General features: G+C 56.0%; 1 protein-coding gene across 1 annotated transcript in view; it reads right to left on the bottom strand.

Moving 5' to 3' along the window:
- The window catches only part of CSF1R (colony stimulating factor 1 receptor), a 30,771-nt gene that overhangs the window by 2,006 nt on the left and 15,716 nt on the right, over window positions 1-13,049 (bottom strand). The window contains exons 10-19 of the mRNA XM_036080657.2: window positions 11,397-11,512; window positions 6,060-6,186; window positions 5,821-5,925; window positions 5,228-5,338; window positions 4,393-4,555; window positions 2,187-2,278; window positions 1,977-2,074; window positions 819-941; window positions 627-738; window positions 5-104 (exon numbers count right to left, since the gene is read on the bottom strand). Coding sequence (XP_035936550.1) covers window positions 5-104; window positions 627-738; window positions 819-941; window positions 1,977-2,074; window positions 2,187-2,278; window positions 4,393-4,555; window positions 5,228-5,338; window positions 5,821-5,925; window positions 6,060-6,186; window positions 11,397-11,512 — 1,147 coding nt within the window. The remainder of the gene's footprint in view (window positions 1-4; window positions 105-626; window positions 739-818; window positions 942-1,976; window positions 2,075-2,186; window positions 2,279-4,392; window positions 4,556-5,227; window positions 5,339-5,820; window positions 5,926-6,059; window positions 6,187-11,396; window positions 11,513-13,049) is intronic.

The following is a 13,049-nucleotide window of genomic DNA, read 5'->3' on the forward strand; positions in this document are numbered from 1 at the left end:
TTACATGTTCTTTGGGGCAAATGCAGGCTGGGCCATTTGGTATCCATCCTTCACCAGTTTATAGAACTTGCTGTTCACCAGGATGCCAGGGTAGGGGTTCAGCCCTGCAAAGGCCAAGATCATGTAGGAGACCATGCTCAGTGCTCACCTTCACCTGCCGCCACACTCACATTACATCGTGGCGAGGCTGGGGTGTGAAGAGTTACAAAGGGCGTAGGCTTCGGTGGAACTGGGAGCCTTCACCCAGGCCTCATCACACCCCACAGAGAATTCTGGCACAGGCTTTGGAATAAAAGGTTAGAGGAGCTCGTTGAAGGGCTTAGCCCAAGTCCCTGTGCCTAGAGCTCCGGAAGCGGGATACACACAGTATGAGAGAAAACCATTCCAGGAAGCAGCAACCGCTCGGGCAGGCACACGAGGGAAGAGCCTGGACGGAATGCCCGGTGGCGTGGAGCGTCCGCCCAGCCCATGCAGGAGGTGCACTGCTTGGTTTTCACTCCCAGCAGCCTTTGCTGTGCCCTGGGCACCAAGTATCCTTGACTGGCATCCTCCACGAGGTATAGGACACCATGGTAACCGAACACGAGTCAGCCCCAGGCCAAGCCTGCCCTGGGCCAGCGGCTTACCGAGTGAGAAGATTTCCCAGAGCAGGATGCCGTAGGACCAGACGTCGCTCTGAACCGTGTAGACACAGTCGAAGATGCTCTCTGGAGCCATCCACTTCACGGGCAGGCGGGCCTGGCACAGCAGACCCCAGTCACCTCGGACCCTGGCTCACTGCCCCCTCCCCAGCCTGGCCTACCCTCCCCAGTACTCACATTGCCTTTGACAATGTAGTTGGAGTCATTCATGATGTCCCTGGCCAGCCCAAAGTCCCCGATCTTGGCCACACGCCCACTGGTCAGCAGGACGTTTCGTGCTGCCACGTCCCGGTGGATGCACTAAAGGGAAGGGCTTGCGGAGTTAGTCTCAACCCCTCCCCAACTTGAGCCTGAGGTGCAGGGGGAGCAGCCAGAGCCCCAGAAGGCCTTGGGCTCCTCAGTGAGGGAGTGGGCATCCGTTTTGGTCCTCTGTTCTGGCTCCTGTCCCTACCTTCTACCAAGACCCAGGTCTGAGGAAATTCAATGTGGTCAGACGGTTCAGTATTTAAAAAGCACCATCACTGTGGCCCTCTGGCCCTGAGCAGCGGCTGCTGCCTTAGAGCTCGGGCAGTCCGCTTGGGCAAGGAGCAATGAGCCCTGGTGCTGGGAACAGCCTCTGCGCCCCGTCCCCCGGGTACTAGTAACAGCAGCTGCTACCTCCAGGGCCCTCCCGTGCCAGGCTCTTCTCTAAGCATCTGCCCACATTATTACCCTGTTTTGCCCTTAAGACAACCCTGTGATTGTGCCCATTTTTCCAGGTATAGAAACCGAGGCTCAGAGAATTGCAATAGTTGCTCAAAGTCACCCAGCAAATGGCTGAGCCACCAATCAAACTCTGGACTCCCAAATCTGCTCTAAGGAGGACGGTCACAGCTCCCGCTCGCTGGGAACTTCGTGGGTTGAGTGTGTTGCACATGTCTTCTCATACCCTCACAACTCAGGGAGGTTCCCTTATTAGCCCCACGAGACTGGGGACTTCACAAAAGGACACAATGGTTGTCTTGTTCACACTGTCGACCAAAACTGAAGGAATAAAGCCTGTCCTTGGACATGGGGTCGTCCACGGCCTGCTGCACACCAGGGAAACGGGTCTGCTCAGGCCTGGGCTCCCACCGTCCCGTGGTGGAGGAACTCGCAGCCGTAGGTGTCTCCCGCTCACTCCTAGAGGCCGTGTGGCCGCTGCCCACCTGCTCTCTGGCACTGGCTCCTCCTTGGCTCCATCATATGCTCTCCTTTCCTCCCCTTCATCAGTCATCCAGCCTCACGTGGGGGGGCGGGGCTCAGCTGCCTCCCACCCCCCTGGGTGACCACACTCAGACCCAGTTTACAACTCACGTTCTTGGAAGCAAGGAAGGCCATGCCCTGGGCCACCTGGCTCGAGAAGTGGAGCAGGTCCCGCAACTCCAGTGGTCGCCCATCCTCCTTGTCCAGGTCTGGTGTGGGAAGAGGCGTCAGCGCAGCCCTACCTCATCCCTGCCCCTCCCTGCCCAGCCCCCAGTCGCCCCTCTCTGCCCCTCCCCCACCTGCAACCCAGTACCTCCTCACCTTGTTCAGAGAACGAGTCGTTTGAAGAAGAAGTAGAGACAGGCCTCATCTCCACATAGGTGTCTACGCCCTGGCTGGAGAAGCCGCTGTCCCTATATAAATGGTTGGGGGGCGAGTGAGTCCCTCTTGCTAAACTGCCCAGCTCAGGCCTTGACCTCTAGCTCCCCATGGCCTCTCCAATCGGCAGGGAAGGACGGGGACCTCAAGGTCCACTCGAACATCCCTTTCTGACAGGGAATTCCCCGGCCGCATTCTGTGTGAGTGATCATTGATCTCAGCATGGCCATCCAGGGAAGAAGCTTACAATTTGTTCTATCGTTGGGCAGCTCTCTGCCTGTTAGAAAGTTCTTAATTCCTAAGTTCTGTTCCTAATGCCAACCTGCCCCTGGGATTTTCCTCCAGCTGGTCCTTGCTCTGCCCTCAAGGGCCACAGAGAATGAGGCTCCCTTTCCCCATAACAGCCCTACAGGGATTTGAGCATATTCTAGGGCCCCATCTTTGAGCCTTCTCTGTCTGGACAGTGGTTCTCACCGCTGGCTTCACATTCAGCCACCTGGGGAATTGTCGACCCTCCCTGTGCCCGGACCACCTCAGAAATTAGGGGGCAAAACCCAGTCGTTCGCACTTTGCAATCTCTCCAGGCAATTCCAGTGTGCAGCCTGGCTAAAGGCCACTGGTCTAGAGGAGTGCTTCTTAAACTAATTCAAGAGCATATGATTCGCCTCGGGGGTCTTACTGAAATGCTGATTCTACTCAGCAGGTCTGGTGGCCTGAGCTCCTGCATTTCTAACAGCTTTCAGGTGATGCCTATGAGCTCACGCTTTGAGTCACAGTTGGAGAAAGCACTTCTCTAGATTGAATAGCCACTACTGCTTCTAATATTACAGCTAGGTATGATTTCTGCACTCCCCCGCCACCCCACCCCACCCCTGCCCCCTCTGTGATGGAGACGTGCACCTTGACAATGCCCATACTAGATCTAGTGTTCCCAGAAAGAGAAGGGAGTGTCTTATTTAGGCTTTGACCATGGCAAAACCATCCCCTCCCTTGGTTTAGAAACTATACTTCCATTAATGTAGCCTGGGAACCCACTGGCAGGATTGGTTCACATGCCATTTGCCCTTGAAGTCACCTCACTGAATCCTTACCCCATCTGCACATTTGAAGATAAGAAGTTAGTACTTTACTTCAGTTCTCATTTTGATTTGACTTGGCCTGAGGTTCCAGCCTGAGGAGGCCCAGTGTGAGCTGCCCTCTCAGAGGGGCGGCAGAGAGAGGAAGAGGAAGCAGATCCTGCCAGCCCTCATATTCGGGGATACTGGATGGAATGAAATGGCCTCCTTCCCCTTTTGCCTCCCCAGGCTTGGCAGCTGATAGTGGCTGAGATAGGGGCCCCAAGTACACCCTTCTCGTTCTGATCCTGTCTCAGCAGCCTGGCCCTGAGGCCCCACACGCCCCAGGACCGAGACTTCAGGACAGCAGTGAGGCTCAGGTGAGTACTGGACCAGGAGTCAAGAGAGCAGAGAGTTCTGGCGCGGGCTCCGCCTCTGCCCCTGACTTATGTGTGACACGAAACTGGCCACTTCCTCTCTCTGATTCCCCATGTGGCTTCATCCATCTGCCTCGGGGTGGCTTCCAGGAATCACAGCATTACAGAATGATAGAGTAGGAAAGACTCAGAGGTTCAACCCCCCCAGTGGCTCACCCCAGGGAAACCGAGGCCCAAGTAGATCAGGGGCCTGGCCACGGTCACCCTGTTTTGCCCTTTCTCCCCCAACAACCAGCAGACTCTGTCCGGGTGCTGTGTAGCCCCTGACAGCATGAGCCCCTGACAGCATGGGACAAATAGGGCAGTTGCCCTCAAGATCTGCCCATCTCTGGCCAGAGCGCTGAATGGATCTTGGTTTATCTTTTACATACATTAAAGTGATGATTTCATTAACGCCTATCTCCACCAGACTATGAGCTGCCCATCTTTGCCCTCCATATTCCTAGAACATAGTAGGTGCCCAAATATTTGTTGGATGATAGGAATAAGTAGTAGAAAAGCCGGGTTGGCCCATCTAAGCGGGGGTGACTACTTCCCATGGCAGAGATGGGAATGTGAGGGCCACACAGCCACCAAGCCTGTGTTAGCTTTACGGACAGACCCAGGGCCCTCCTCCTCCAGTCCCAGCCTCCTTCCTGTCCTTCGCCAGGGTCCTACCTGCGGACGTATTTCTTCTCCAGGTGGATGTTCTTGTAGCCAGCGCCTGCCTGGGGGTCCTGGGCCACACTCAGGCTGGGTCCCAGCATGGCCTCGGCCTTCCTTCGCAGAAAGTTGAGCAGATCGCCATAGCAACAGTACTCAGTGATGACCAGAACAGGGCCTAGAGCAGCCAAGAGAGTGGGGTAAGTGCACTCCTTAGCCCACTCCCCCATGTGGACAGGAACATGGGGTGGGGCAACACGGCCCCCTGGAATGGGACTCAGGAAACCTGAGTTCTAATCCTGCCTGGCTATGGGCAGCTTTTTCTGCTTTCTGTGCCTCAGTAATCCCATCTGTCTAAAACAGAGGAATCTCAAAAAACTAGCCAAAGAATTTTTTTTCAAAGGAAATCTATGGCGGTTCCATATGGGTCAAGGCTGCTATAGAAGAGGATGGGACAGATTGGGAGTCCCGACAGGCCCTGGGGCACCGTTGTGGACCCTGTCATGAGTGTCCAAGTGTCTTTGGGTGGGAGTTTCACTCCAGGCCCCCAGAATCAGACTCCCTGCAGCAGGAACCAGAGATCTGCACTCTTATCCCCCTCTCTGGCTGACTCGGACACACACCCAGGTCTGAGAACCACTGATCAGAGCTCATAGAACTGACTATCAGTCATAAAGAGCTTCTGACCAATCCAGGCACCTGGTCTAGGAATTTGAGGAATGCTGAGGTAGAGATCCTACCATCCCTTGGAGGGGATTGGGAGGAGAAGATGGAGTGAGGTGACCCTGGGCCCTCAGACACCCAAGAGGCTCCAAGGCCACGGGCCCCAGTGCCCGCCAGGACCCCTCACCTCCGTGAGTGCAGGCTCCCAGAAGGTTGACTATGTTTTCGTGTTGGCCTAGGTGACTCATGATCTTCAGTTCCGACATGAGGGCCTCCTTCTCGTCCGTGTGAGCCGTGGCTGGAAGATGGAGCCACAGGTCCCATAGATGGGGAGAGGGCAGGACATAGAGAGCCACACAGACAGGAGACACCCAAGAGAGCAAGTGGGGCACACCCAGTGCCCCAAAGTGATCAGTGACCAAAAGAGGGAAAAGGAAAAATGCAGACACACAGATGGGAGTTAGGGAGAGAGGAGAGATGGCCCATCCCTGAGCTGCTTTCGAGTGGCAGGAAACCAAGCTGTGGCCAGGCCATGGCCCAGGGTGGCCTCTGTGTGCCCCAGCCTCTTTGGGGCTCCATCAGAAGCCCCTCCCCACCCAGGAGTTAAAGGGAGGCTGCAGCTCACAGAAGAAGCCAAGAGTCCTTGCCTCCAACCCCAGGTCCTACCCCAGGCCAAAAATGTGGGTGGTGCCTTTTGTGATGACAGGGCAGGCCGTCCCCTAGCATACACCACCTCCTCCCCGCTCCCTGCAATTCCCGCAGCCCCTTCCCCTCACTTACACTTCAGCATCTTCACAGCCACCTTCAGAACAGCATCTTCCTTGCCCAGACCAAAGGCCGTGGCCTCTACCACCTTCCCAAAGGCACCGGCTCCGAGAGTCTTCCCTGCCACACACACACACACACACACACACACACACACACAGAGTCTCCTTAGATCCCTGGGTGACTAAGAGCCCTTTCTCTAAGGGCCCACACGCTCCCTGCGGTCCCACGTGGGTGCTAGGATCGCATCTCACCGAACTGCAGGTTGTTTCGGGGGAACTCCCACTTCTCATTGTAGGGCAGCTGGGTGGGGTCAATGAAGGTGTAACTGTTGCCCTCGTAGCTCTCGATGATCTTCCAGCGCACCTGGTACTTGGGCTTCTGCAGAGGGAGGGCAGGAAGCGTACATCAGCGCCCCGCAGGCAGATCTGGGATCTCATCCCTGACCCCCGAGAGCAGGGGTCTGGGCAGTCCCAAGGCGTGCGGGAGGAGGCAGGGGTGGCTTGAGATGTGGTGAGAGGGACTGGGTTGTCCCACGTCCAAGGCCTGTCCTTGCCTGGCTTGGCCTCACCATATGACCTTCCCTTCCGCAAGCCTTGGTTTCCCCACCTGTGTATTGAAAGACAGGGGACAGGGTCACCTCTGAGAGCCCTGACAGCCATGATAACTTGGTAATTCCTGAGCCAGGAGGGAGGGAGGGACCTTGAGGCCTATCCATCCGTCCATCCTCCCATCCAAATACTGTCTGGTTTTATTTTTAATTGCGGTAAGATACATAACAACAGAAAATTTACCATCTCAACCATTTTTTAGTATATCATTCAGAAGTATTCATTCACACTGTCGTGCAACCAGTCTCCAGAATGCTTTTTGTCTTGCAAAACTGACACTCCGTACTCATTAAGCGACTCCCCATTCCTACCTCCCCTGAACCCCTGGCCACTTATCTCTCGAATCTGACGACTCTAGGTACCTCACTTAATTGGAATCATACAGTATTTGTCCTTTTGTGACTGGTTTATTTCACTCAGCCTGATGTCTTCAAGGTCCATCTGTGTGTCAGAATTTCTTTCCTTTTTAAGGCTGAATAATATTTCCAAATATTTCACCGAATCCCTATTTGTGCCAGACACCATTGATTCAGAACTGAAGAAGATAAAGGCCCTGCCCCCAGGCAAGGGGCTAAGACAGGCATTCAACTCAAATACATACTTATGTCGGACATCTTCCTATAGTGCCATGAAAAAAACAAAGCAGGGTGATGGACTAGAGAGCGCCGGGTACAAGGGAAGGTAAGTCAGGGAAGGCCCCTGAGGAGGTGAGGAACAGCCGGCCAGATGACTGTCAGAGGAAGCTCTTTGCAGGCTCAGTGAAGAGCAGATGCAGAGGCCTCGGGTGGGCCAAGTCCTGGCAGGTCTGAGGGACCGGAAGTTTACCCGGGGGGGCTTGAAGGAGGTGGGGATGTTCCAGAGACAGGAAGGTCTTGAGCGCTGGGATAGGTGAGTGGATTCCCTCCTACCTGCACTGAGAAGACCTTGAGGGAGTGACGCAGGTGAGGGATACATCTAAATTTATGTTGTCAAAGGAGAGGGAGAGGGCAGAACCAGATGTAGGGAGGAAAGCAGATGCGTGGCTCTTCCCTGCCCAGGGCGACGGCTGCTTGGGGGCATCATGCCAGGGGGTGCCCATGAGAAGCGCTGATGGAAGACAGACTTTAGGGGGAAAGTGGAAGCTGGGCCTGGGTGGTGGAGGACACTGAGGCCTTGGGTCAGCAGTCCTGCTCTTTCCGGTCAGCCTGAGGGGACAGGGACCAGCTGGGCTGTGCTTAGCAGCTGGGCTCCTTCTCTGGACACCCAGCCTGGGGGAGCTAACGGGTATGAGAGTGGGTGTGGGGGAGGGAGGCGGCCTGTGGCTCTAAGTTGCATCAGATTAAGAGAAAAGACTCCAGAGAGCCGTAGGGAAGAACTTTCCAGATGGTAGTTTGGGAGAGGAGACTGCGGGTAGACATAAGGAAGAACTTCCGGGTTCTGATTCAGGAGGGAGGCTGCAGGTAAACTTAAGAACATCCGAACTGTGGCTTGGGAGGAAGAGTCTGAAGCGGGACCAAAGGAGGAAGCTCCTGAGTCATGCAGGATTCAAGCCCTGCGTGTGGGTGCCTTCCCAACCCTAAACATGGAGAGAAAGCCAGGAGAGGGTTCCTTGACCTCCCCTAGCCACTTCCAGCTCCAGGGGTTTCTGTGGCCAAAGCTGTTTTTTTCTCCTCACCACTTCTCCTTCTTCTGGCCCCTGCAGCTGGGCCTGAGTCAGCCCCCTCCCCAGTGCCGCCCGGCCCCCAGCCAGACAGGGGATACTGGGGAAAGGGAGGGGGGCGGTCAAAGGAAGAAGAGGTCATCTGGCTGGATCTCAGGTCTCTGAATCCCAGACTCTACCTGGAGGAAGACGCAGCTCTCCCCCGCCTCCCCCTGCACCTCGGGCATCCCTGCCCCATCCTGGAAGGCAGGCAGCAGCTCTGCTTCTCTACCACCTTGGCTACCCAGGGCTTTTCCTGGAGGGGTCTCCTCTGAAGCTACCCAGGGCTTTTCCTGGAGGGGTCTCCTCTGAAGCTACCCAGGGCTTTTCCTGGAGGGGTCTCCTCTGAAGGAGAGCCCTTACAGGGAAGTTGGGACAGGCCAGCTCGGCCAGGTTTCCTAACGGTAGCAGTAGTTGTCCCTACAGGAAGGAGTGCTCCCTGAGCAGGGCACCGGGCCGCACGCTCAGCATGAGTCATCTCACTCCTTACAACAGGCCCAGGCCCAGGCTCACCCCAACTTCCCCTTGGCGACTGAGATGGGCAGGGAGACATCCCAGTCCTGTGACCCTCCCCATCTAGGCCTGATGGTTCTAGGCTGCTGGATGTTCTCTGTCTTAGGAAGGTAGCAACCTCAACACTTCCCACTGGAAACCTTGGGGACCCTCCCGCCTGGCCCCAGTCGGCCTCCAGGTCCCAGAGCTCAGTTCTGACTCCAGAATCCCAGCCTTCGTGCCTCCCTATCTCATCCTTTCCTCCTTGTGTCCTTCCTCCTTCCAGCCTGCTGACTCCTGCCCTTTTCTCCTCCCCCCTTTGGCCCCCCTTGTGGTCTCTCTGGGGGCCAGGAAGGTGATGACTCAGCCCTGAGGCAGAACCAACCCTTCCCCCCAGCCAGAGCCACCCCTCACCACAGGCCCAGGCAGTGAGGCCGGGCCAGGCAGAGTCCCCAGTGCAGAGGCAAAGCTCAGAACCCCATGGGGCAAAGCAGAGGGGAATTGGACAGAGGGCCCAGAGGCAAGGGCATGACCATCTTGACCCCTCAAGGTCTTGTTGCATGGGATGCCCTCCTTTTCTTGGCCTTGGATGGGTTCAGGGGGCAGTTACATTTCCTGGATGGGAAATGAGGTGGCTGGGACCACATGTTCCAAAAATGGTCCCATGCAGAGAAGGTAAGGTGTCCCCAAACCAAAACTGGCCAAGGGGGCTGGGCATCTAAAGGTAGAGGGGCTGGAGAGGGAACTGGGCCTTCTCTGGAATCTCTGCAGAGCCTCTGGGCTGAGGAGGCAGCTCTGTGGGGCACTGACTGGGAGGCAATTTTCAGCTCTGTAAAAGGAAGAAGCTTGCAATAGTCAGAGCTGCTCAGAGAAGGAACTCACAAGAATGAGTTAAGGCCTGTCCATAGAGGTGGGTGAGCAAGGCCCGACAACCACTGTGGGTATGTAGTCAAGGAGATGCCCAACCTCAGACACTCCTACAATCCCAAGATGCATGAGCTAACTCAGGTTCCCCAGTCAGCTTCTTCCTAGGGCAAAGGCGTGCAGGGTCCGTCCTGAGCGCTGTCTGTGGAGAGCACCCTGCTAAATCCCCTCCATGCGGTCTGTCATTGAATCCTCACGACAGCCTGGTGGGGTGGCCACCATTATTAAACCCATTTCACAGATGGAGAAACAGAGACAGAGACAGCCCCAACTTCCCCAGAGTTACAATAGCTGGAGACTGGCAGAGGCAGGAGCCTCATCTGTCCAACTCCCAACCCCTGGCTCTTAAACCAGACTATCCATAGGCTTGTGGAATGTCAGAGGAGGAAGACTGTGACCAGTCCCATGGTACAGGTGGGGAAACTGAGGATCAGAGTGGGCAGTGAGTCAGCCAAGGTCACATGGCAAAACAGTTTTGGAGCTGGACCCAGATCCCTGAAGTCTTGACCTAGGACCTTCGTTTCTTGGAGGCTGCATTCAGAGCTGCCTCTTTTGGGTGCTGGCATGAGCATGAGAGCTGCCCCATGGGCCCCCACATCCCATCCACACTGTCTAAGTCCTCTTCTGATACTAAAACCCCTAAGGCAGGGGTGCAGAAGAGAAGATGCAGAGGAGACCCACAAGGTGGGCTATTCACCCCTAAATCACATTGTTCCCTTGTTTGAACCTCCTGATGGCTCTGAGCCCAACTCCTTGGACCCCCAATCTGCCTCCTCTTCCAAACATCAATATTTCTGGAACTTGCCTTGGTCTCCCCCCACCCCGCCCTCCCCTTTGTTCACATTACCCTCTCCCCCAGAGATACTATTTCCCTGAGTCTTGTCTCCCTTTGCTGCACCCCCCATTCTCTAAGATCTGTCCCCTCCATGCCTACCACCTTCTCCAAGCAGGCTCCCTTCCCCACCAGGGACAATGGACTCCATCTTTTGTGTAGGAAGGCAGCTAGGCAGGTGGCAGAGGCCTCAGGCTGTCACGTGGGAGGCACCTGGGATCCTTGGGCAGGTTCTTCACCCTTGCCAGCCCTCAGTTTCCTTACTGTAAAATACTGACTGCTTCAGTCCCTGCTTCCAGGTTGTCATGAGGGTAAGATCGGATGATTCAGTGTTTCATATAATGGCTAAAAACATGGCTTCTTAAAACCCAGCCTCTGCCACTGACCAGCTGTAGGCAAGGGCAGCTGCCTCCCCCTCTCAGAATCTCAGCCTCCAGCTCTGTAAAATGGGGTTAGCGATGCTATCCACATGCCGTGATCGTTGCGGGCATTCAACAAGAGGATGTGAGTAACAGGCTTCAGGAAAATGCCCCTTAAGTTGCTAAAGCTGACTGAGAACTCAATGGCAGCTTCAATGAATAATAACTAATGAAGAGGATGATGATGGTCAAGCCTTCCTCCTCCACTAGACCGCCCACCGCCTGGCGTGAGACACAGGCCTGGCCCCGTGATGCCCTCTCTGTGTGCTTGCATCCCCCTCCCCCGCGGGGACAGGACCCCATGTTCACGCTCTCCGGAACACCCCATCCCTCTCCCCACTGCATCTTTTGCTCTGTAATCCGCACCCTCACTTTTTTGCAACCATCGCTGCTCTAGACAGTGAGCCCCACAAGGGGGAGAGCCTCAGATCCTCCGAGTTCTGGCTCACTCAGCGCCCAGCCGCTCACGTTGGCATACAGTTGGTGCCCACTAAAGAGCTGTTGGCTGAATGGCTGACAGAACGAGTGGGTTCTCGGGGGCTACAGGGTGGATCCTCGCAACCGGGTGGCCCCGTGCCAGGGTCGGGCTGGCTCAGGTGCCTGGACGCCCCCACCCCCGCCCCGCCCAGGCTCACCTGCTTGTACTTGTAGAAAAGCAGCATGAGCAACAGCAGCAACAAGGCCGTGATGGACATGCAGGTGACCAACACGGGCGTGAAGAGTGGCTCGTCGGGGAGCTGCGTGTGGGCTCCTGCAAGGGTGGGGGGCAGAGGAGTGAGCCTGCAGCGGGGCCTCCGAGCCCTCCTGCCACCACTGAGATCAGGCCACTGCATTGTCTGGAACACAGTAGGTGCTCAATAAATGCCCGTTGACTGAACCAAGAGTCTTCACCTGGAAGCCCCCAGAGCCTCAGAGTCTTCCTATAGGCCCTCCCCCAGCCAGGGGCCGGGAGGACAGCCCCTCCGGGTCCGCTCATGCCCAGCCCAAGCCCCGCCCGCAGTCACAGCCTCTGCCGCTGGGGAGCCCCTCAGGTCACGCAGTGCCCCCTCCTGCCAACGTGAGGCGCTCTGCCGCAGAGGCTCGTGCCAGTGCCCAGCTGTGGCTTGTGCTCACACACACACACACACACACATGCACACCACACACACACAGATGCACACCACACACACACACGGATGCACACCACACACACACACACACACACACATGCACACCACACACACACACACACAGATGCACACCACACACACACACGGATGCACACCACACACACACAGATGCACACCACACACACACACACATGCACACCACACACACACAGATGCACACCACACACACACACGGATGCACACCACACACACACATGCACACCACACACACACAGATGCACACCACACACACACACGGATGCACACCACACACACACATGCACACCACACACACACAGATGCACACCACACACACACACACATGCACACCACACACACACATGCATACCACACACACACACATGCACACCACACACACACATGCACACCACACACACAGATGCACACCACACACACACACACACACACAGATGCACACCACACACACACATGCACACCACACACACAGATGCACACCACACACACACACACACACACAGATGCACACCACACACACAGATGCACACACACACACGGATGCACACCACACACACAGATGCACACCACACACACACATGCACACACACACACAGATGCACACCACACACACAGATGCACACACACACACACACAGATGCACACCACACACACACAGATGCACACCACACACACACACAGATGCACACCACACACACACACATACACCACACACACACCCCAGTGATGGGCGTTCACCCCCTACACCTTCAGGCAGCTCAGACAGAAAGACCTAGAGGTTAGGCTGAAATCTGCCCTCCCAGCATTTCCCCGCTGCTCTCCCGAGCGCCCCTTGGAACCACACAGCCCTTCGGAGGGTCAGAAAGCTTGACTAATGGCCCCTGGGTCTCCTCCTCCAGATCAATATCCTTACTTCTTTCAATATGTTGGAAGGACACAGTGTCCATCATCTTGCCCAGATCAGCAGTGTGGGTCTGAGGCCAAATCTCACCTCTGCCACTTAGGAGGCGTGTGACATCGAATGTGTGACTTCTCCCTAAACCTCCGGTCCATCGTCTCCCAAGTGGGAAGGAAAATAGTGCTAGCCTCCTAGGGCCGTGTGAGCTCCCTGAGCTAACAACTGTAAGGTGCTCGGCACAGCGC

The sequence above is a fragment of the Halichoerus grypus genome, chromosome 2, assembly GCF_964656455.1.
Source record: "Halichoerus grypus chromosome 2, mHalGry1.hap1.1, whole genome shotgun sequence".
In the NCBI taxonomy this organism is placed as follows: domain Eukaryota; kingdom Metazoa; phylum Chordata; class Mammalia; order Carnivora; family Phocidae; genus Halichoerus; species Halichoerus grypus.